Source organism: Lithobates pipiens, unplaced genomic scaffold, assembly GCF_037356315.1.
Source record: "Lithobates pipiens isolate NorthernLeopardFrog02 unplaced genomic scaffold, aLitPip1_a1.2 Scaffold_25, whole genome shotgun sequence".
NCBI lineage: Eukaryota > Metazoa > Chordata > Amphibia > Anura > Ranidae > Lithobates > Lithobates pipiens.
The window spans coordinates 225,579,851-225,605,337 of record NW_027507787.1 but is presented as its reverse complement, the minus strand read 5'-3'; the positions used below and the strand labels follow the sequence as shown (position 1 = coordinate 225,605,337).

The 25,487-nt window shown below is 42.4% G+C and overlaps 1 protein-coding gene across 1 annotated transcript in view; it reads left to right on the top strand.

The window, feature by feature from the left end:
- Positions 1-3,829: 3,829 nt before the first annotated feature.
- LOC143929828 (alpha-2-macroglobulin-like) overlaps positions 3,830-25,487 on the top strand; it is a 217,504-nt gene continuing 195,846 nt past the window's right edge. Inside the window, exons 1-4 of the mRNA XM_077453804.1 lie at positions 3,830-3,852; positions 4,003-4,183; positions 6,644-6,809; positions 22,901-22,953. Of these exons, the coding sequence (XP_077309930.1) occupies positions 3,830-3,852; positions 4,003-4,183; positions 6,644-6,809; positions 22,901-22,953 (423 nt within the window). The remainder of the gene's footprint in view (positions 3,853-4,002; positions 4,184-6,643; positions 6,810-22,900; positions 22,954-25,487) is intronic.

Here is a 25,487-nt window from a genome sequence, read left to right as displayed (position 1 = left end):
CCTACGTGACAATATCTCTCAAAAAATGTCTCACATAAAATGATATATAAAAATGAAAAGAAACCAATATTGTATGGGAAACATCAAGTGGATATTCTACATATATAAATCCCTAGCCATATGCATAGAAAAAAATTGTGAAAAAACCTACTTCTCATAATTCACTTATTTGCGATTTATCAGAAGTGCAAAGATGCTAAAGTGCTAAACATGCAAAAAAGTGCCTTATTAACAATGATGACAAAAGCTACTGCAAAAAAGTGCTGCGTGCTGCTTAAAGTGCCATAGTATATATATTTTCTGTCCTTGTGCGATTATAAAGTCGCTAAATTAAAGCATGCGTTTTTTAGTTGATATAAAAAGTCCAACGGCAAAAAAGGCAAATAAGACAATACAGCTCCAATAAAAGTTCTTCTCTAGCAAAGGTGACTGTGTGCTTTAATTTTCAGTGGATTCCTGGACTGTGACCGGTGCGATTTTTCGTGTGAAAAGACAATAATCCGCACTCACCAGCTCCCTCTCCCCTTAAGGGGTTAATGCGCCTCCACAGTGTAAGCCCCTGTTTCGCTGTGCAGAGCTGGTTTTGAAAAACTGGATTACACTATGTTTGCCTCATCTTGCTTTTAATGAGGAAATCTTTGGATCACCTCCTACCCTGTGCCTTTATAACTAATGCTGTGCTATATCGCCAAACATATATATATTTTTTTCATCCTAGGAACATTGTTACACACATCCACCCCTGAAGAGCGAGCTGGATCTCACGAAACTAGTCGGGTAGTATGACGCCCGTGTACTATGACTACTACTACATTTATGTACCAATATTCCTTGTTTATGTATCTTTTTTAATTGGCAACTGTTGGTGTTATTTATGCATGTAAACAATTGTATTTGAATAAACCATATACTATATTTACTACTGTCATGTTTACTGTCGGAAACGGTACCCACTTAATTTAAAGTCCCAGGGCGAATCCTTTGTTTTTATTTTGCACGGGTATGCGCACTGGCACGCATTGGCGCGCGCGTGCACACTGGCGAATATGTTGTCCTGGCCGCCCTTGCCTTTGATGCCAGTTCTCCTGCGGGTAGGTCCCTGACAATTATACTACTTTGTATATTACCATTGTTACTGTGTTTATGATTTTGAACTCAGTTTCCAGTAACATTTTGGGTTGGTTAAAGCATGATTGGTGTGAGATTGTTTCCTATCTTTACAACAAGAGGAGCTCAGGTAACGGTAAAAAATACAATATTTGATGTTATTGTTGGGTTGTTTTTGCCATTGGGTTTCACATCAATAGCATTATACAGCTGTGTTAAGGGGGAGCAAGAGCAGAGTACAAGCCCAAATAATTTCCAGCAGCTCCTTCGGGGGTAAGTGCTACATATATATATATATATATATATATATATATATATATATATATATATATATATATATATATATATATATATATATATATATATATATATATATATATATATATATATATATATATATATATATATGTTTTGAGGAAGCTTGGCTGAAGTGACAAACCAACTGTTCCTGGTGTGGGTGTATAGCGATACGGATAATTTGGTTGGTTGCAACTGGTTGGTAAGTCGAGCTGGGAATTTTCTTGTTTATATACCGATACGGAGCAACTACAATCTCAATATAGGTGCATTATCGGAAGAACATCTTCAGTTAGCGGGGGCCAGCTTCTAAATGGGAAACAATGGGGGTCTCAGGCAAATGTCTGACCCAGTGCTGAGGCAAGAAACCCCCAGCAGACCAAGGGAAACAGCCACGGGGCATGCCAGATTGCCACAACACAGTCCCTGTGTTATGTGTGGGCACTAATCGTTCTGAGGTGTATGATTGCGCAAGGAGTGAACATGGATGAACTCCTTTCCTAGTGATAGGAACGTGTATATATTATTTATTTTATTATATTTGATATAGTCTCTTGATCATATTACATTATTATACATTGCCAAAACATGCTTTACAAGATTATTGGCTGAGATGCCAAGAGCGACTCTCCTTGCGGCCAAGCACACTATTGCCCTGAAGGTGGTACAGAGGGTATAGGGCACAAAGAAGTACAAGTTACCAGCAGGGTATGAAGGTCTTGAGTGATGATCACTGGGGGGACCATTTGAAGGGTAGGCAGGAAGAAGGAGATAAGTCCTGATAGAGTTGTAGCTCTGTGCAGTAGACATGTGCAATTCGTTTAGTTACGAATTAGTTTTTTTTAACAAATTTTGACAAATTTGTTATTTACGAAATGTCCGAATTTCTGAATTTTTCAATTTCTGAAATTTAGAATTTCTGAACTTCAGAATTTCCAAATTTCGAATTTCTGAACTTCAGAATTTCCAAGTTTCGAATTTCCAGACTTCAGAATTTCCAAATTGTGAATTTTCAAATGTGCAAATTTTACATTTCCGAACTTCAGAATTTCCAAATTTTGAATCTCCAAACTTCAGAATTTAGAATTTCCAAATTTAGAATTTTGGAATTTTCAAATTTAAATTTTTTTCTGAAAATTTTAAATTTCGGTATTTCCAAGTTTCGAATATAGAATTTTTCAGAAAATTCAAAATTTCGGAATTTCTAAATTTCAGAAATTTGAAATTCAGAAATTCAAAATTTCGAAAATTGGAAATTCAGAAATTGGAAAATTTTGGAAATTCATTCGTAAGTTCAGAAATTCAACATTTCGGAAGTTCGGAAATTCAGAAATTGGAAAGTTTTGGAAATTCGAAAAATTCTAACTAGTGTCTAGTGTCCTAATGGTGAACGCTGATCAAACGCTCCTCACCTATACAACATGTCAAAGTGTGATTCTGAATTAGAAAAATTACTTCAGATGCAAAAGGAGATGTTACAGAGGATGACTATGTTGACTACCAAATTAGTTGAACCACAATTCGAAATTTCGGAAATTTGAAATTTCGGAAGTTCAAAAATTCAAAATTTCAAGAATTTGAAAATTGGAAAATTCGATATTTCATAAATTTGGAAATTTGAAAATCCACAAATTTGGAAATTTGAAAATCCAAAAATTAGAATGAAAATTTGAAAATTCAAAAGAATGAAAATCTGAAAATTGGCTATTAGTGAACGTAACAAGTACAACGTTATGAATTATCTGAAATAACAAATGCCATATCTAAATGAATGGAACATGACAATCTAATAATAATAATAATAATAAATAAAAATAATAATAATAAAACCTTTTTATTATTATTATTTATTATTAATTTGTTCAATTCCATTTGTTTAGATGTGGCATTTGTTATTTTGGATATTTTGTAACTTCAGATAAATTTGTATTCATTACATTCACAAGCAGCCAAATTTGAAAGGGAATTTGAATACCTATAAGTTATTAGTTAGTTATTATTAGTAAGTTTTTTATTTCAAATTTTACTGAGCATTTCTTTATTTTTCAGATTTTCAAATTTTTGGATATTAGAATTTTTGAATCCACGACTTTTTGAATTCCGAAAATTCAGAAATTTGAGAATTCGAAATTTGGAAATTTGAAAATTCAGAAATTTGGAAACTCGGAAATTAAAAAATTCGTAAATTAAAAAATTTGGAAATTCGAATATTTGAAAATTCAGAAATTAAAAATTTGAAAATTTGAAAATTGAGAAATCTGAAAACTCGAAGTTCGTAAATTCGTAAATTCGAAAATTCTGAAGTTTGAAAATCTGAAATTTTCTGATTGGAGGGCTCACGTCCCCCCCCATTTCCCAGTCTATACCAGGCCATTCGGTCTGGTATAGATTTGGAAAGGAACCCCATACCAAAAAAAAGACCCTTATGGGGGCATGCAGCCTGGAAAGGTAGGGGGGTAAGGGAGAGGCTATTTTTTTTAGGCTATGCCCAAGCTGCATTTTGATATATAGTGAAAAGCTCAGTAGGGTTTTAAGGCGGTTAAGCTTGTATCCAGTCTATCCAGTATATAGACAGCTAATTTCTATGTTTCTCCTTAGACACTATGCAGTCATCTTCCCCTCAGAGTTGCGCTCTGACCAATCTGAGGAGATCTGTATACAACTGGAGGGAGCTCAGGGAGAGAGCCGAGTAGAGATTTTACTAACTCTGGAAGATGAGAACACCACCCTGGCAGAGGAGACCTTCCAAGACTCCACCTTCACTTGCATCAAAATACAGGTAAAATTCCCTGCAAAAAGAATAATGTAAACCACATGTACATGTCTTATTGGATGTTCGGAAAGATGGCCAGTGGTAATTTCTTCTGTCTCATCTGCTCATTCCCTTTGATTTTTGGAGGCAAGTTAATTTATTCAGAAGGTCATGGCCTTACAATTGCTTTGATCCTAAGGTGTACATACCTCCAACCCCAAATGAGAGGCTTCCTTACAGCGGACCTTCACTATTCCTCAAGTTCCTGTTATTCCACCCCTAGTCCCATCCTGCAGAAGTATCTGGCTTTTCTTTTTCTTTGTTTACTTTTCTATAGAAAAAAAGTCTGGGGCCTTCTCCCCACGTGAGTCATTTGCCTTAGGCGATCGATGCTCGCCCTGCCCACTGTGCCTCCTGGGATATGCACATCACATATCGTAGAAGGTTTAGCCATCCATCCAAAGAATGGAGGAGGGGGTGGGTCTATTGACATGTCATCGAGAGGCCTGCCTGCTGAACCCGGAAGAGCCAGCGGGTATCTCGATGACGTCATACTGAACATGGTGGCACAGAACGTAGCTGTGGCCGGGTGTGAGAGGATCTCAGTGGGACAAAGCTAGATCCACTAGAGGGGTAAGTATGGGAAATATGCAGATACAGCCTTCAGGCAAGCTGGGAAAAAATAAAAAATAAATATGTGTGTGTGTTTGTGTGTGTGTGTGTGTGTGTGTGGTGGGGGGGTGTTAGCCAGAGGTCCTCTATACGTCTTTTCCCTGCCAGGCTCTGCGCTCCAGTTTTATAGTGCTTGTAAACCTCTGACATGAAAAATTAACAAAGCATATAACTCTATAATCGCTCCTTCCTCAGCAGGAGATAGACCCCTTTCACACTGAGGCGGTTTTCAGACGTTTTAGCTCTAGAAATAGTGCCTGTAAAGTGCCTGAAAACTGCCTCCCATTCATTTCAGTGTGACTTGAAAAGTAGACATGTGAACTGCTGAAAAATGTGTTTGTTTTCATTTCATAATTTTTTTTTTCATTCCTCGGGTCATTCGTTATGATCACAATTAGTAAATTTGTAAATTCGTAAATGAAAAAATCCGAAAATAAGAAATAAAATTTGGAAATTTGAAAGAATAACTAACTAGCTAACTAATAATAACTAACTATTAAATAATAGGTATAGGAATTTTCTTTCAAACTTGGCTGTTAGTAAATATACAAGTGAATACAAATGTACCTGAAGTTATGAATTATCCAAAATAACAAATGCCGCATCAAAACAAAGGAACAGAACAAATTAATAATAAATAATAAAAAGGTTATTATTGTTATTTATTATTATTAGATCGTTACATTCCATTAGTTTAGATACGGCATTCGTTATTTCAGATAATTCAAATGTGGAAGTTAGTGAATGTAGCGAATATTACTTATCCAAAATAACAAATGCCATACCTAAACAAATGGAACGTAATACATTATTAATAATAAATAACAATAATAATAATAAAAACTTTTTATTATTATTATTTATTATTAATTCATTCAGTTCCATTTGTTTAGATGCAGCATTCATTATTTCAGATAATTTGTATCTTCGGAAAAATTTGTATTCGTTACGTCCACTAACAGCCAAATTTGAAAGTAAATTCCAATACCTATAATTTAATAGTCAGTAATAGTTAAGTTCTTATTAGTTAGTTTTTATTTCAGATTTTAGAATTTTCGAGTTTTTGGATTTTTGAATTTCGAATTTCCGAATTTTCGAATTTACGATTCAATGTGTACATGTCTAATGAAAAGAGTTTTTTTTTTTCATGAAACTTTATTTTAGGCCACAAGACACATACACCTTTACATTTGGTGTCTTTTATGCCACGTCCACACGACTGGACTTTCCGGCAGACTAGGTCAGACGGTCTTCTCGACGGACTTTCGGCTGAGTTCCGATGGACTTTCCGAATAAACGGACTCGGCCACACATGAACGGACTAAGTCCGTTAGAAAGTCTGTTCGTTTTGAATGTGATGACGTAAGACGGGACTTAAAAAAGGAAGTTCAATAGCCAGTAGCAAATAGCTTAGCTTCCCTTTGCGTCATATTTGGTCCGTCGGACCAGCATACAGATGAATGGTTTTACCGATAGGAATTGAGTCCGTTGGACAGATTTGAAACATGTTCTATTTCTAGGTCCGTCTGATTTTTTTATTTTTTTTGAAAACTGATCGGATTAGCCCACACACGATCAAATTGTCCGACGGACTGATTCCGTCAGACCTAGTCTCCCGGTAAGTCCAGTCATGTGTATGCAGCATTACAGAAGGTCAGTGCACTGCTGGAAAATATTGTATCTCTTGTAACCTTCTGCATCTTTGCTATTATCATGGGAAAGATGTATACAATCCCTTTTTTCTTCAAGTTCGTACTTCATTTTAAATACGTTGAATAATTTATGATCAACTCATTTTTTTCTCTTATTTTACAGGTTCCAGATTTTAAACCTGAGGAACAAGATGTTGTTGCCACATTAGTAGCCATGATTGAGAATGCAGGAGAAGCCATAAAAAAGAGCGCAAAGGTCCTCCTGAAGAAGACAAAATCTGTTCTTCTTATCCAGACAGACAAAGCTGTGTACCAACCAGGACAGAAAGGTAACTAAGCAAAGAAATACCAGTATTCACAAGCCTCCCGCTCCAATCCTTGTCTTTGCAATATACAGTAAAACCTTGGATTGCCAGTAACTTGGTCTGTGAGTGTTTTACAAGACGAGCAAAATAATTTTTTTCAATTTTAACTTAATAAACAGGCAATGTCTTGATATACAAGTAGCGTTATCTCACAACTGAGTATAAAAGATAACAGAAGCGCCTCTTAGTGTAGCAATATGGTTACATTTAATGAAGGTACAGCATTTAGGCTCAGTTCACACTGTTAAGCTCGGTTCGCGACTTGGGATCCGACTTGTGAGACCCCAAGTCACGTGAAATTTGAAATCCCATTTTAAGTTAACCACTTTCCAACTGGCCTATAGGAGAATATGACATCCAGCAGGATAACATGCTGGTAAGCACACCACAGGGTGCTGTGTGTCACTCTGACACACCGCATCTCCGATCGTAGTAAAGAGCCTCTGATGGAGGCTCCTTACCATGTGATCAGCTGTGACCAATCACAGCTGGTGATTGCGTGAACCAGGAAGTGTTGATAAATGTCTTTCCATCGGCAGCTCTCCCTGTCAGAGGGGAGTATGCGTTGATAATCAGCACTTTGATTATCAGCACTGCCTCATTTGATGTGCCACCAACAGTGCCCATCAGAAATGCCTGTCAGTACCTCATCCTCAGTGCTGCCCATCAGTGCCATCTATTAGTGTCTATCAGTGTCACCTGTCAGTGCCAATCAATTCCACCTATCAGTGCCCATCAGTTCCACCTGTCAGTGTCCATCAGTGCTGAATATCAGTGCCACCTATCAGTGCCCATCAGTGCCGCCTATCAGTGCCCATCAGTGCTGCATATCAGTGCCGTCTATCAGTGCCCATCAATTCTACATAGCAGCGCCCCATCATGCGTGCCTATCAGGGCTACCTTATCAGTGCCAACTCAATAATGCCCATCAGTGCCACCTCGTCAGTGCCCATCAGTGAAGGAGAAAGCAAAATTTTATAACAGAAACAACTAAATACTTCTATTTTTTTCAAAAATGTTTTTTTTTTTTTAAGTTTGTTTAGCAAAAAATAAAAACTCCAGTAGTGATGAAATACCACCAAAAGAAAGTTCTATTTGTGGGAAGAAAATGATAAACATTTTGTCTGGGTACTGTACCCAGACAAAATGTTTATCATTTTCTTCCCACAAATAGAACTTTCTTTTGGTGGTATTTCATCACTACTGGAGTTTTTATTTTTTGCTAAACAAACTTAAAAAAAAAAAAAACATTTTAGATGCCCACGCAATTGTCATTCAAAGTGTGACAGCGCTGAAAGCTGAAAATTGTGCTGGGCAGAAAGTGCCCGGTATTAAAGTGATTATTAATAGCTGTCTTAATTAGCACTACTGAAGTTGCTCCAACTTTAGAAAAGGTCCCTGTACTACTTTAAGGTGACTTCTATCCAACTTGTGCCCATAGACTTTAATGGAAGTTGCCTCAAAGCCATATTGCTATAATCATTTTATATGGACTATAGACTGAAGGTTTTATGAATAAATAGTTGTGGAACTAATCATCTGAGTTTCCATTACTTCTTATAGGGAAATTCACTTTGATATAAAAGTGCTTTGGATTACAAGAATGTTTCCGGAACAAATTATGCTCGCAGTCTAATGCCACGTACACACGATCACACATTCCGACAACAAAATCCATCTTTGAATGACAATTGCATGGTCATGCTACACTGTGCCCAAACAACATTTTTATCATATTGTTTCCACAAATAGAGCTTTCTTTTGGCAGTGTTTCATGACCTATGCATTTTTATTTTTTGCTAAACTAAAAAAGACCAACACTTTTGAAAACATTTTTTTTCTTTGTTTTGGTTATAAAATTTTGTTTTCTCCTTCACTGATGGGCACGGATGAGGCAGCATGATGGATTGGCACTGATAAGGTGGCACTGATAGGCATTGATAGGCGGCACTGTTATGCAGCACTGATGGGCACCAATAGGTGGCACTGATATGCAGCACCAATGGGCACTGATAAGCGGCACTGATTGGCACTGACAGGTGGCACTGATTGGCATGGACAGGTGGCACTGATGGGCAGCACTGATGATGAGGTAATGGCAGGTTTTACTGCTGGGCACTGATTGGCACTGTGATGAGCACTGACTGGCCCTGTGGTGGGTACTAATTGGCACTGATATGGGCACTGCTTGCCACTGATCTGGGCACTGTCATCTGTTTTTTATGCGGCACTGACTGGCAGCTTATGGGCACTGACTGGCAGCTGTGGTAGCACATCTGATGAGCTGTGCTGATAATCAACATGTTAATTATCAGCACAGACCCCCTCTGACAGGGAGAGCCGCTGATCGGCTCTCCCTGTCAATGCAAACTGAGGAATGCTGTTTACCGGCACTTCCTAGTTCATGCAATGATCAGCTGTGATTGGTCACAGCTGACCACGTGGTAAGAGGCCTCTGTCAGAGGCTTCTTACCACATTCGGAGATGGGGCATGTCAGACAAACACGCAGCACTCGCGATTGTCATGCTGCGCGTGCTGGCATGTTGTCCTGCTGGACATCTTATCACACCCAGTCAGTATAACTGAACCACTTCCCGGATGTAATTCTGCTATAGGCTGGGCAGGAGGTGGTTAGAGTTAAAGTCAAGAAATGCAGTGCTTAAATGTCCATAAAAGCAAAGCAAACGTCTATCAATTCTGAGAGGCACCCGATAGGTGAATGAACCTTGACTAAAAAGATGAACAGTGAACTTCCACCAACACCACAGTAAGCCAAGCCTCTTACCCTTACAACTGGATCACTAGATTATAGGTGGTCAAAAACGTCCAAACATCAATCCACCATGAACTGCTCCAACAAGGATCCAGGCATCACTCTACATTTTTTTTCTCAGAGAATAGGTGCAGGAACTCCCCCTTCCTGAGTCAGGTAGAGTCTCCGCCCCCTACCCACCTCCGATCACCGCCTTTTGATTCCACCCCCCACCCACTTCCCTGTATTGCACCTTTTAGAGAAAATAGAGCAAAGTATCATTTGTATAAAATGTGTTAATGGTAACAAGAAAAGCAGAACAATTGAACCCCTGCAGCCAGCAACAACAGATCTCCCCAAGCAACACTGGACCCCTGCAAAAAAATATCACCCCAGCAATAAAAGACCTTGAGCAGCAAGAACAGCTCAGAAGCAATGATGAGCTGGAAATGGTCGGTCCTGTAAACTAGCGTTCATAATGGAGAATTAACATTTGTGACGTGGCAAATTATGAAATCTCGAAATGCAGCGCACATTCTCTTCTTCTTTAATGGGATAATAAGTTGCTTTGCTGGTGATACTGATGGAGTTATGGCAAACAAATCTTCAAAGGCTTTTTTTTTCTAGTGATATCAAGAATAATATTATTATGCTTTTTTTTTCCTTTTTTTTTTTTTTTTTGGACAAGTTACCACAACACCAATATCCCATAGCTTTTAAGCTCAAAGATACAACTATGTTTATGTCCCTTGTTAATTTTACATTGTATTTTTTTAAATGTAACTGCCTACTCCCAAACTGTCATTTGAAGTAAAACACATAGCCAAGTATTATTCTCCACAATTTTTTTTATTGTGCATTAAAAAAAAAGAAACCAAATAAAATTAGACATGCTATCTACCAATAGAACTTAACAAAAAGTACATTCTATGCATCCAAAAATATTGAAACTATAACAAATCAAATCATTATTCAACCAAAAAATAAAATAAAAGCCTAATGAATGTGTGCTGCTTCTTAATATAGGGGTATATAGAAATGCCAAGAGTTGGTGAAAGCAGGGGTCCGTCATCTGGAGATAATTCCGAAAATCCTCCGGATTATTCCCCTGGAGCTCCCGCAGCAAAGGCATATAACATAATTGGTCATGATTAATAAAGCAACCAATTTTTGGTCCAAGAAATCCTCCTCCTCCTGTTCCTGGACTGGACTTGGGTCAAAGCAATAACTCCAAGGCCAATAATAAATAACACGTCATCTCCTTCGATTCCGCAACATGTCTGGCTGACAAACAGACGTTCAGAGACAAACTGAAAAGCCCGAAATTAAAAGCACGAATCAACACTCACCAAACTTTTACACAAAATTAGCAGAAGGAGCCCAAAAGGGGGACAGTTGAACTTCCTCTTTGTAGTCTCGTAGTAGGTCTATTACGTCACTACGTTCCTGTCTGTTGGCCGACAATTACTTGCCGTTTGTATGCAAGACAAGTTCCTGGCCAATATCCTTCAGACAAAAGTCTGACATTTTGTCTGTGGAAAATTTGTGTGCGTCATACATGTGGCCGTACATGTGGCTTAAATGTGCCATACAAGTGGCTTAACACCACATGTATGGGTAGATCAAAAGGTATTTTCTGTACTTGCTGAAAATGTTCACAGCCTAAAAAGAGAAAATGGATACATCTAAAGACTGGTAATTTGTAATATACAGTGCCTTGAAAAAGTATTCATTCCCCTTGACATTTTCCACATTTTGTCATGTTACAACCAAAAACGATAAATGTATCTTATTGGGATTTTATGTGATAGACCAACACAAAGTGGCACATAATTGTGAAGAGGAAGGAAAATAATAAATGGTTTTCCAAATTTTTTACAAATAAATATGTGAAAAGTGTGGTGTACATTTGTATTCAGCCCCCCTGAGTCAATACTTTGTAGAACCTCCTTTCATTGCAATTACAGCGGCAAGTCTTTTTGGGGATGTCTCTACCAGATTTTCACACTAGAGAGTAACATTTTTGCCCATTCTTCTTTGCAAAATTGCTCAAGCTCTGTCAGATTGGATGGAGAGCGTCTGTGAACAGCAATTTTCAAGTCTTGCCAAAGATTCTCAATTAGATTTAGGTCTGGACTTTGAACTAAACCATTCCATTGTAGCGCCAGATGTATGTTTAGGGTCATTGTCATGCTGGAAGGTGAACCTCCACCCCAGTCTCAAGTCTTTAGCAGACTCTAACAGATTTTCTATTAAGATTGCCCTATTTGGCTCCATCCATCTTCCCATAAACTCTGACCAGCTTTCTTGTCCCTGCTGCCACCACCATGTTTCACGGTGGGGATGGTGTGTTCAGGGTGATGTGCAGTGTTAGTTTTCTGCCACACATAGCATGTTGTTTTTAGGTCAAAAAGTTCAATTTTGGTCTTATTTGACCAGAGCACCTTCTTCCACATATGCTGTGTCCCCCACATGGCTTCTTGCAAACTGCAAATGGGATTTCTTTTTAATTTCTTCTTTCCACTCTTCCATAAAGGCCAGATTTGTGAAGTGCAAGACCAATAGTTGTCCTGTGGACAGATTCTCCCACCTGAGCTGTGGATCTCTGCAGCTCCTCCAGATTTACCATGGGCCTCTTGGCTGCTTCTCTGATTAATGTTCTCCTTGCCCGGCCTGTCAGTTTAGGTGGACAGCCATGTCTTTGTAGGTTTGCAGTTGTGCCATTCTCTTTCCATGTTCAGGTGATGGATTGAACAGAGCTCCGTGAGACGTTCAAAGCTTGGGAGATTTTCTTATAACCCAACCCTGCTTTAACCTTCTCCACAACTTTATCCCTGACCTGTCTGGTGTGTTCCGGTTTGTTCACTAAGGTTATCTAACAAACCTCTGAAGGCTTCTCAGAACAGCTTTTTATACCTAACTATTTATACTGAGATTAAATTACACACAAGTGGACTCTATTCACTAATTAAGTGACTTCTGAAGGCAATTGGTTCCACTAGATTTTAGTTAAGAGTATCAGAGTAAAGGGGTCAGAATAGAAATGCCCCCCTCCACACTTTTCACATATTTATCTGTAAAAAATGTTGAAAACCATTTATCATTTTCCTTCCATTTCACAATTATGTGTCACTTTGTGTTGGTCTATCAATAAGCGGACCTTCAGCTGTTGCAAAACTACAAGTCCCATCATGCCTCTGGGTGTCATGCTTGTGGTGTAGCTGTCAGTCTTGCTATGCCTCATGGGTAGGGATGAGCTTGGTGTTCGAGTCGAGCGCATGTTGGACCTGAACACCGGCTGTTTGCCCATTCGGCGAAGCCAGAACTCTGTGGGTCGTTAGCGCCAAATTTGCGCGGCGCTCACAGCCCACAATGCACTGCGCCATCGCAGTGCATTGCTGGCTCATGATTGGCCAAGCATGCACTGTGACCCCGCCTGGTTGACCAATGACAGCACCGGCAGCGAGGAGAGCCATAATTGGCCACAGGCAGGATGCCTTGTATAGTGTGTTCCAGCATGCTTGGAAAGAGTTAGATAGGCAGGGACAGTGTGTTCTTTTCTCAGGCATCTGCAGGAGTTAGTGGGTGTTGTGTGCCTCCAGCGCAGTATACACCTGTATCTACCCTTTATTGCTGTTGTTCTCTAATACAGCCATCTGCAGGAGTTAGTGGGTGTTGTGTGCCTCCAGCGCAGTATATACCTATGTCTACCCTTTTTTGCTGTTCTTCTCTAATACAGCTATCTTCAGGAGTTGGTGGGTGTTGTGTGCCTCCAGTACAGCACAATATACACCTGTATCTACCCTTTATTGCTGGTGTTCTCTAATACAGCCATCTGCAGGAGTTAGTGGGTGTTGTGTGCCTCCAGCACAGCACAATATACACCTGTATCTACCCTTTATTGCTGGTGTTCTCTAATACAGCCCTCTGCAGGAGTTAGTGGGTGTTGTGTGCCTTCAGCACAGTATACACCTTTATCTACCCTTTATTGCTGGTGTTCTATAATAAAGGCATCTGCAGGAGTTAGTGGGTGTTGTGTGCCTCCAACACAGCACAGTATACACCTGTATCTACCCTTTATTGCTGGTGTTCTCTAATACAGCCATCTGCAGGAGTTAGTGGGTGTTGTGTGCCTCCAGCACAGCACAATATAAACCTGTATCTACCCTTTATTGCTGGTGTTATTTAATACAGCCATCTGCAGGAGTTAGTGGGTGTTGTGTGCCTTCAGCACAGCACAATATACACCTGTATCTACCGTTTATTTCTGGTGTTCTCTAATACAGCCATCTGCAGAAGTTTGTGGGTGTTGTGTGCCTCCAGCACAGCACAATATACACCTGTATCTACCTTTTATTGCTGGTGTTCTCTAATACAGCCATCTGCAGGAGTTAGTGGGTGTTGTGTGCCTTCAGCACAGTATACACCTGTATCTACCCTTTATTGCTGGTGTTCTCTAATAAAGGCATCTGCAGGAGTTAGTGGGTGTTGTGTGCCTCCAGCACAGCACAATATAAACCTGTATCTACCCTTTATTGCTGGTGTTATTTAATACAGCCATCTGCAGGAGTTAGTGGGTGTTGTGTGCCTCCAGCACAGCACAATATACACCTGTATCTACCGTTTATTTCTGGTGTTCTCTAATGCAGCCATCTGCAGAAGTTTGTGGGTGTTGTGTGCCTCCAGCACAGCACAATATACACCTGTATCTACCTTTTATTGCTGGTGTTCTCTAATACAGCCATCTTCAGGAGTTAGTGGGTGTTGTGTGCCTTCGGCACAGTATACACCTTTATCTACCCTTTATTGCTGGTGTTCTATAATAAAGACATCTGCAGGAGTTAGTGGGTGTTGTGTGCCTCCAGCAAAGCACAGTATACACTTGTATCTACCCTTAATTGCTGGTGTTCTCTAATACAGCCATCTTTAGGAGTTAGTGGGTGTTGTGTGCCTCCAGCCCAGCACACTATACACCTGCATCTACCCTTTATTGCTGGTGTTCTCTAATAAAAGCATCTGCAGGAGTTAAAGTGGGTGTTGTGTGCTTCCAGCACAGTATACACCTGTATCGACCCTTTTTTTGCTGGTGTTCTCTAATACAGCCATCTGCAGCCTTTACAGTGGGTGTTGTGTGCCTCCAGCACAATATACACTACCCAATTGCTGGTTTTTCCATCTCCCTGCCTGCATTACTATGCCTGGAAGGCCAACAAGGAGAGGCAGACAGTCACGAGCCAATAAAAGAGGGCAAGCAGGCTCTGTGTCTAGAGACAACAGTGCTGGTCGTGGAAGCGGTGCATCGTCATCAGCACATGGCCATGGGACACGCTTGTCCTTATTTTCGGGAGCTGGACGTGTTGAGCCACATCATGTCAAAGACTTGGTAGAGTGGATGACCAAGCCCTTCTCATCCTCCTCATCCTCTCTCACCCAGGCTCAGGGTACTAGCAAAGCAGCTGCCAACACGTCCTCTTCCCTCGTCTCAATGTCATCATCAGTCCCTCCTTCCCTAGACCTACCATGTCCTCCTGATTAGTCCCCTGAACTGTTTGAGCACAGTGCTCGGTACATGCCCCAGGAGGATGCCCAGCGTTTTGAAGGCTCTGATGATTATACCCAGATAGAGGAAGACAGTAGCGTGAGCGCAGAGACAGGGGATGCTCAAGAAGGACAGCAATCTGGCAGTCATGTTCCACCAGCTGCAGCATACTGCTAGGTTTGCTCCAGTGATGAAGAGGGAGGGGATGATGAGGTCACTGACTCCACGTGGTTGCCTGATAGGAGAGAGGAGGAGGAGGAGGCACATCTCCAACGAGGCAGGATGCCCTCTGGGGGCCAGCTTAGGGGCAGCACACCGACTGAATCACACCGCAGAGCTCCGCCTGTGCAGGGTGCTGTCTCTGCACGTTATTCCAAAAGTTCTTTGGTGTGGGCCTTTTTTGAGACCAGTGCATCAGATTGGGCCGCTGCTATTTGAAAAATATGTCTCAAGCGTATCTTGCGTGGCCAAAACATCAGCCGCTTGGGCACCACATGCTTGACCAGACATATGTTGACCTGCCATGCAGCTCATTGGCAAGTGTACCTTAAAGACCCACACCAAAGAACAAAGCGGACCTCTCCTTGCTCCTCATCAGCTGGGATCTAATACCCCACTAGACCTTCAGTCCTCTCTGAAACCTGCACTGAGTGGAATTAAGGTGTAGAATTAGTTGTGTCACAGCCAAGTACTTGCGGGTACTCTGCTAGCAGTACACCCACGTCCGATTGTAGCAGGCAAATTTCCCTGCCCCAGCTGCTGGACCATCGAAAGAAGTTCACTCCAAGCCATCCGCATGCTCAGCGGTTGAATGCTAGCTTGGCTAAATTGCTAGCACTTCAACTGCTGCCTTTTCAGTTGGTAGACTCAGCCCCCTTCCGTGAGTTTGCACAATGTGCGGTTCCTCAGTGGCAGGTCCCCAAACACCACTTTTTCTCACGGAAGGTGATTCCGTCTCTCTACCGGCATGTGGAAGGCAATGTCCATGCCTCACTGGACAGGGCGGTCAGCGGTAAGGTGCATATTACAGCTGACTCATGGTCCAGCAGGCATGGACAGGGACGTTACCTATCTTTCATGGCCCATTGGCTCACTCTTCTGGCAGCTGGGAAGGATGTAGGACAAGGTGCAGTAGTGTTGGAGGTTGTTCGACCACCACGCCTCCAAAATGCTACTACTGGTTGTGACACACCTCTCTCCACCATCCCCTCCTCTTCTTCTTCCTCCATGGCCTCTTTGAGTGCTCTGTCCTCTCAACCAGCTGTGCTCCGTAGGTGTTCAAGGGGCTATGCAAGTACGTAGGCAAAAAGATGTCATGTCATGCTTGCGCTAGTTTGTTTGGGGGACAGGAGCCACACTGGGGCAGATATTTTGTCAGCTCTGCAGGGGCAGGCCGAGATGTGGTTGACGCCTAGGGATGGCCTTGCGGTTCGCCCAGCGGTCGGTTCGCAGCAAATTTTGCTTGTTCGCGATTTGCCAAACCGGCGGACTTCTGGTGTTGTTCGCGCGGCAGACATATGCGTTTACACTGGTAAAGAACTTTGACCCGTGATGACACATCCATCATGGGGTACAGGACAACAAATTGAGACATTTCAGCACATGGACAATTGGACATACCCCCTACCTTATAAATAGACCTGATCTGGCAGCCATTTTACATTCTGTCTTTTGTCAGTGTAGGGAGAGGTTGCTGTGTGGAGCAGGGACAGACTGTAGTGACACAAATCGCTAGCTATTAGGTCCACAAAAGTCCTTTTAAGGACTGGTATAGGTGTACAGTATATCGGGTTCTGGTGCACCGCTGCTGACTGCTGTGCTAGTGATTGCTGAGTGCACTGCTGACCGATTCTGCAGCTGTCTTTGGTCAGTGTAGGGACAGGACGCTGTGTGGAGCAGGGACAGTCAGTTTAATCACTAGCTAATACTACTAGGTCCACAAAGGTCCTTTTAAGGACTGGTATAGGTGTACAGTATATAGGGTTGTACACGTATAATATACTTTCTTTCAAATATAGAAAGCCTATTATACTTGACTGCTAAGCTGAGTGCTGACCGATTCTGCAGCTGTCTTTTATCAGTGTAGGGACTGAGGGACAGTCTGCAAATCACTAGCTACTAGGTCCACAAAGGTCTTTTTAAGGACTGGTATAGGTGTACAGTATATAGGGTTGTACACGTATAATATACTTTCTTTCAAATATAGAAAGCCTATTATACTTGACTGCTGATCTGAGTGCTGACCGATACTGCAGCTGTTTTTTTATCAGTGTAGGGACTGAGGGACAGTCTGCAAATCACTAGCTACTAGGTCCACAAAGGTCCTTTTAAGGACTGGTATAGGTGTGCAGTATATAGGGTTGAACACATATAATATACTTTCTTTCAAATATAGAAAGCCTATTATACTTGACTGCTGAGCTGAGTGCTGACCGATTCTGCAGCTGTCTTTTATCAGTGTAGGGACTGAGGGACAGTCTGCAAATCACTAGCTATAAGGTCCACAAAGGTCCTTTTAAGGACTGGTATAGGTGTACAGTATATAGGGTTGTACACGTATAATATACTTTCTTTCAAATATAGAAAGCCTATTATACTTGACTGCTGAGCTGCTGAGCTGATTGCTGCCCGATTCTGCAGCTGTCTTTTATCAGTGTAGGGACTGAGGGACAGTTTGGTGTTTGGAGCAGGGACAGTCTGGAATTCACTAGCTACTAGCTAGCTACTATTAGGTCCACAAAGGTCCTTTTAAGGACTGGTATAGGTGTACTATTTGGTGTGCAGTATATAGGGGTGTAATACACGTATAAAATACTTGCACATATAGAAAGCATAGTATAGTGCATTTCCACTGTGCAGCATTGTGACTGCTGAGCGGTTCTGCAGCAATACTACAAAGAGTGACAAATGCAATTAAAAAAAGTATTATAACTGGTGTGATAGACCAGTGGCCCCCAAAAATGACAGATTGAAGCTGGGTGTTATATACCTTCTTCCAAATACATACTGTACTTCTCTAGAGACTTTTGTCACAGGGTCATTTAAAAAATGATAGGCAGAGGAAGGGTTGGTAGGGGCAGGGCAGAAGCAACAGGCTTGAGTCAAAGTGGCAAATTGCAGAAGGTGCGTGCGATTACGTCAAAGGACGCACCAGACTTGGTTGAGTGGCTCACTCAGCCTTACTCTTCTGCACCCTCCTCATCCTCAGTGCTCTCTATCTCGGTGCTGGTGTCAGTGCTCTCTATCATGGTGCTGGTGTCAGTGCTCTCTATCTCGGTGCTGGTGTCAGTGCTCTCTATCTTGGTGCTGGTGTCAGTGCTCTCTATCTTGGTGCTGGTGTCAGTGCTCTCTATCATGGTGCTGGTGTCAGTGCTCTCTATCACGGTGCTGGTGTCAGTGCTCTCTATCTTGGTGCTGGTGTCAGTGCTCTCTATCTTGGTGCTGGTGTCAGTGCTCTCTATCTCGGTGCTGGTGCCAGTGCTCTCTATCTCAGTGCTGGTGTCAGTGCTTTCTATCACGTTGCTGGTGTCAGTGCTCTCTATCATGGTGCTGGTGTCAGTGCTCTCACGGTGGTGGTGCCAGTGCTTTCTATCATGGTGCTGGTGTCAGTGCTCTCTATCACGGTGCTGGTGTCAGTTCTCTCTATCACGGTGCTGGTGTCAGTGCTCTCTATCTCGTGCTGGTGTCAGTGCTCTCTATTACGGTGCTGGTGTCAGTGCTCTCTATCACGGTGCTGGTGTCAGTGCTCTCTAAATCACGGTGCTGGTGTCAGTGCTCTCTATCTCGGTGCTGGTGTCAGTGCTCTCTATCTCGGTGCTGGTGTCAGTGCTTTCTATCATGTTGCTGATGTCAGTGCTCTCTATCACGGTGCTGGTGTCAGTGCTCTCTATCTCGGTGCTGGTGCCAGTGCTCTCTATCATGGCTCTGGTGTCAGTGCTCTTTATCTCGGTGCTGGTGTCAGTGCTCTCTATCTTGGTGCTGGTGTCAGTGCTCTCTATCATGGTGCTGGTGTCAGTGCTCTCTATCACGGTGCTGGTGTCAGTGCTCTCTATCTCGGTGCTGGTGTCAGTGCTCTCTATCATGGTGCTGGTGTCAGGGCTCTCTATCACGGTGCTGGTGTCAGTGCTCTCTATCTCGGTGCTGGTGTCAGTGGTTTCTATCACGTTGTTGGTGTCAGTGCTCTCTATCACGGTGCTGGTGTGAGTGCTCTCACGGTGGTGGTGTCAGTGCTCTCTATCACGGTGCTGGTGTCAGTGCTCTCTATCACGGTGCTGGTGTAAGTGCTCTCTATCTCAGTGCTGGTGTCAGTGCTCAGTCTCTATCATGGTGCTGGTTTCAGACAGTGGGGGAGATAGCAGCGGAGAAGCCAATGAGCAGGCAGTGCCAGTACCATGGCTGAGGATCAGCACTGGACTGGCACCTCCGGACCACCGCAGTGGAGCCCTGCATAGGTGGGGGGTAAGGGCCGGGCAGAGGGAGGGGCTCAAGCACAGGTTGGCACACTGGGACACTGGCACAGGACTGTGCTGCCCTGACTGTGACACTGATCCTCTTCTGCACCCCCTTCACAGCCTGTCCTGACCTTGCCTCGCCTACATGTCCTTCATGCGCTCCTGAATTGTACCAAATTTCACAGATAAAAAAAGAATGCTTGCCATTGTCGATCCCAGATTCACTTAATACTTTTGTATGTCAGTGTCCATGTTATGCACCTCTGCACCACCAGGTTAAGGACGTGAGCTACACAGGGCACATGGGTGTGGCGTCAATAGTGATGGACGAACTTCCACCAGGACGTTTCGTGAACGCGGCCAAAAGTTTGCAAACCCCATTGACTTTAATGGCTGGCGAACCTTAAAAACCTCCAGGTCATATTTTCAGCCTCAAAATACTTACTAGCTGACATAACAGGTACCAGGGCTTACAGGATGTCCTGAGGCAGGCCAGGAAAGTCTGTGTGCATTTCCGCTGATCATTTAATGCCAGTGCTCGGCTGGCTGAGCTCTGAAAGGAGTTGAACCTGCCCAAGAACTGCCTTATATGTGACATACCCACCAGGTGGAACTCGACGTTGGCCATGCTGCAGTGGCTGCACACACAGCAGAGGGCCATCAATGAGTACCTGTGCGACTACGGCACCAGGACAGGGTCAGGGGAGCTTGTTTTTTTTTCACCACACCAGTGGGGCATGATCAGGGATGCATGTACTGTCCTGTCACCATTTGAGGAGGACGCAAGGATGGTGAGCAGTGACAGTGCATGCATCAGTGACACTGTACCTCTTGTCCACCTGTTGGAGCATACGCTGCGTGGAATAATGGACAGGGCACTTGAGGCAGAACAGAGGCAGGAAGAGGAGGACTTCCTTGCCTCTCAAGGCCCCCTTTATCCAGATAGTGTTCCTGCTGTCCCACCCATCACACAGGAAGAGGAGGAGGAGGAGGAGGCTTGTGTCAGTAGGAAGTGGAGCCTGGCACTCAGCATCAGCAGCAGCAACAGCAGTCTTTTAGGGATGATTTACAGTCCCAAGAAACCCGTGGACTTGTACGTGGCTGGGAGGAGGTGGCTGTGGATCATGTTGTCCTTAGTGACCCAGAGGACTCCGGACCGAATGCCTCAGCTAACCTGCGCTGCATGGCCTCCCTGATCCTGCAAAGCCTATGGAAGGACCCTCATATTCTTTGGATCAAGGAGAGGGACCATTACTGGCTGGTCACTCTCCTTGATCCACGGTGCAAGGATAAGGTTGCGGGCCATCGCAGAGGGAGCAGAGGATGAGACATCTCCAGGAGGCCTTGCAGAAAGGTCTGTGCAACGCGTTCACAGAGACTGGGAGGCTACAAACTCCTGGTCCTCGACAACGCATTGCTGAGGCTTCGGTCAGTCACAGAAGGAGCGGTGGAGAATGTGGCCATCTGACCGATGCATTCAGACAATTTTTTAGTCCACAGCCCCAAGGTATGATCGGTTCCAGCAACCATCGCCAGCGTATGATTTACATGGTGAAGGAATACCTAGGGGCAAGGTCAGACTTGGACACCTTACCCATCAAAAATCCTCTGGCCTACTGGGACTTGAGGATGGATCACTGGCCAGAGCTTGCACAGTATGCAATTGAGCTACTGGCCTGTCCTGCATCCAACGTTCTTTCAGAACGCACCTTCAGTGCTGCTGGTGGCTTTGTAACCGATCACAGGGTGCACCTGTCCACCGACTCGGTTGATCGACTAACCTTCATAAAGATTAATCAGTCTTGGATCACCACCAGCTACCAAGCACCTGAAGCTGATGTAACTGAATATTTTTTTTGAAATATCACATCCCTTCAAGACTGCCTATGCTGATGCTGAGTGATTGTCCTGTTATGTTGACTGACTATCCTCTTCCTCCTCAATGATCCCGCTGATATCTTGGAAGATCATTTTTGGTTCTGGGTGATGCCACCAGCCAAATTTTTCAGCCCCTGTTTAACAGGGGCGTGTAATTACAATTTTTGATGCAATGCTTTGCAGCAGGGCTCATTCCGTCACTCCAACTAGAGTATATGGTAGAGGTTGCAGTGTATAGGCTCAATTTTTCAGCACCAGCACCAGTGCCTAATGCCCAATTTTTCAGCCCCTGTTTAACAGGGGCATGTAATACAATTTTTGTTGCAATGCTTGGCAGCAGGGCTCATTCCTGCACTCCAACTAGAGTATCTGGGAGAGGTTGCAGTGTCGTGGCACCAGCAAGCAGTGCCTAAGGCCCATTTTTTTTTTTTGTTTAACAGGGGCATGTAATTAAAATTCTTGATATAATTTTTCACAGCAGGGCTCGTTCCTGCACCCACCGAGAGTAACTGTGAGGACTTATAGTGTTGTGGCACCAGCACCACCACCACAATCACCAAAGGCCCAATTTTTCTACCACTGTTCAACAATGGCATGTAATTACAATTCTTGATATAATCGTTCACAGGAGGGAGCTCCAGTGCCCACCAAGAGTCACTTTGAGATTTTACAGTGTTGTGGCAACACCAACACCTTAGGCCCCCATTTCTGCAAAGCATATAAGGCAGGCCCCTACTTTCAAACATCCAACTTACAAACATCTCCTACTTGCAAACGGAAGGAGACAACAGGAAATGAGATTAAAAAAGACGGACGGTAAAAAAAATATACAGGGGTGATAACCCTTCCCATGTTTTCCAAAAAGCTTAAAAATAGATTTTTTGACTGGAGCTACACTTTCAAAACATACCAGATCAAAATTACAAACAGATTCTACTTAACACAACAAACCTACACACTCCCTGTATTGTTTCCTGTATACTGCTGTTCTGAGTACATAGGGCCCCACGCCTTTCCTTTTTTTTAATTTGGGTACGGAGTTCCCCTTAATATCCGTACAAGACCCAAATGGGCTGATAATGAGCAGGGGGGGGGTACCCATGCCATTTTTCTCAATGATTTTCATCCATATTGTCAGAACCAGATTTTTTTTCCGTTACATGTCATTTTGTGCAGGGACTGTTTTAAACACTGGAAACATGTGCCACTCAGAGGCATACTATAGACACCATCCAGGCATGATATTTAAATGAATATTTCCCTTTTTTTGTAATATTTTTAATGCTATTTTACTATGTTAAATTAGTATGGTTTCATCTTACATACCCATTATGGGTTTTCTAAACACAAACAGCATGCATGGTGTTTGTGAATTTGTGAAGTCAAGCTTCTCTAAAGTCGAATAATAAGATTAATACTTATTTATGTTTGTAGTTAAGTTTAGAATTCTGCCCATCAATGAAGATTACCAACCAGAAAACAGAATGGTAAGTTTTCTAGCTAAAACAAATCTGACATAAGAAAAATAATGAAGCTGCCATTGTTACTCTATTGAAAATGCAAGCTGCCTGTTGTGTAATCTTTCTTTCAGTTTTTAGAGTAACCAACCTTGAACTCGTATTAGGCTGGCCATACATTATACAATTTTATTGTACAATTTTCCTTTAGATTTACCAAAACCATATAATATGAGGTTGCACCTAAACACTTTCAATTTGGATGCAATCAGGGAGGCCCTCCTATTACAACAGTGGAAGGTAAATCTAAATTGAATTAGAAAATGGTAGAAATGGTATAATGTATGGTCAGCTTCAAGAAAGTAAAATAAAAGGCACATTTTCTTATATACAACTTGTACTGGGCCTATTGAAGAAAAAGGATCAGCATGACATAAAGGCAACACTAATTTTTATTTTTCAGGAAATGTTCCCCTGTATCTAAAAAAAATAAATGTAATACATTGTAGCTTTACAGTCCTTACCAGTCCTTAGATGTGGTGTTCTGACAAGTTCTTCGAGATGGGAGATAAAAGCAGCTGGAAATTTGTGTCATGGGAGGGTGCTATAAATAGATTAGCAGAGAGCGTGACTTGTAAAAGCACAGCTCAGAAAGCATTTTCCTTCTTCTGCCAATGTGGAGGGGGGAAGGGGGGGGCGGTCAATCAGCTGTCACACAGAGTATGTCAGAACGACACGCCTACTGCTGAATGAGGAAGTGAAAATTCTTACCTGATGTAAGAATTCTAAAGAATATAGCAAGATATACATGTAAAACTTATGTAGGGAGATTTGTTTAATCTCTGTGTATTATCTTAGGCTGTTCACTTCACTGGGTATATGTGAGGGTTTACATCCACTTTAAAGTGATAGTAAACCCTTACATATACCCAGTGAAATTATTGGCCTTAGTTGATATACAGAGATGAAATAAATCCTCCTACATAAGTTGTACCTGTTTATTTCTTCTCTATAGCTGTTCAAAATGTAGAATTTATAAAGCTTATCTGAACTGTTAAAAAAAAGGAGGTGGAGAGTTGAAATTACACCCTCTAGAGCTCAGTGAGAAGAACTCTGAGAGCTGATTAGAGGGGAAGGACATACACCACCTTCACACAGCACACAAGGAACAAAGCTGAGGCTGTCAATCACAGGATGTGTGCTGGAGCTCCCCCCTGTAAATTTATTCTCTTGATGTCAGGAAAACTTGTCAGAAGAATCTCATGCAGATGGCAGAGGAACAAAGCTGCAGACTGACAGAAACCATGAATCAGACTGAGACAGAAGTACAGATAAATCTCACCTTTGCGCCTAGAAGCGTTAGATTTTTTTTAAATAGCCAAAATAAAAAATGCCTGTATACGAAACGCTGCTAAACACGAGTTACCACGTTTATCCACATTTAACAGTGTTTGAAATGCCTCTAATCACAGCCTCTGAATGTATTTTTTTGGATTCCAAAAAAGCCTCTAAATACAACTGCCTGGAAATGACTATAAACTAACCTGTGTACATGTACTGATAAGATAACATAGAGGGTTCAAGAGCAGTTGAAAAAAATGCCCATCTGCTCCTAAACGCTCCTTTACCAGCAGCAGTGTACATGAGGCCTAACAGGAACACAGGAGAGCATCTCTAGAGATGTGACCGAGGCGAAGGCAGAGATCATTAGGGTTGGACAGCTTAAGTAGGCAGGACTGACAAGCAGGATATCATCAACAGGTGAGTCACTATGCAGAGATAAGAGCTGCCAATTACCCGACATTTGACATATTTCATGTCTGAAATATTTTTTCACTGTAAAGCAATAACAAGTGTAACAGCCACACCTAAAAAACACATAGCAACTCCCACCCCACCTCAAACCATCCAGCGGTGGTCTCTGATGAATGGTGGACTTTATCTTCATATATTCTTGAGGTCAGACTGGGGTTCTTGGTCACCCTGTGCCCCTAATAGACACAGGGTTGCTTACACATAGGAAGGGCCAGGGGGAGCTGATCAAGAAGCTTACAGTGCTCTCCAAGGTAATCTGGGTTCCCCAAGCCCCCCAACCAAAGTGACTCCCTTCACAACAACCAAAAATAAACTTCCTGGACACTACAATACTTATAAACCCTTTTACTGGCATTGGAATATGTCAGACATCCATGGCACCAGTGGATTTGGCACACATTGTAGAGTATAAGATGTTCTGAGTGTGTGTATGTGTGTTGGAAGTGATTGGGCGGCTGTACAACTTGTGGTGTGTAAAATGTCACTTCCAATTTCAGGTGTCACTTCCCCTGGCCGCTGTGTCCAGGGAAGAAGCTAACAGAGCAAGATCTGTGCACCAAGCTAGCTTCAATAGAATGCAGATAAGGAGTCTTAAAGAGTAGATTATGTGATATAAAGATGAAGTTTTAGTGAAAAAAAAAAAAAAAGTTCCATCCCTGCAATTAAAATCCTCCCCAAACTATTTTGAGTCTTTCCCGATACCCAAATACACATGAACGCAAACATGTGTGTTGAAAAAGGTGCTTCTG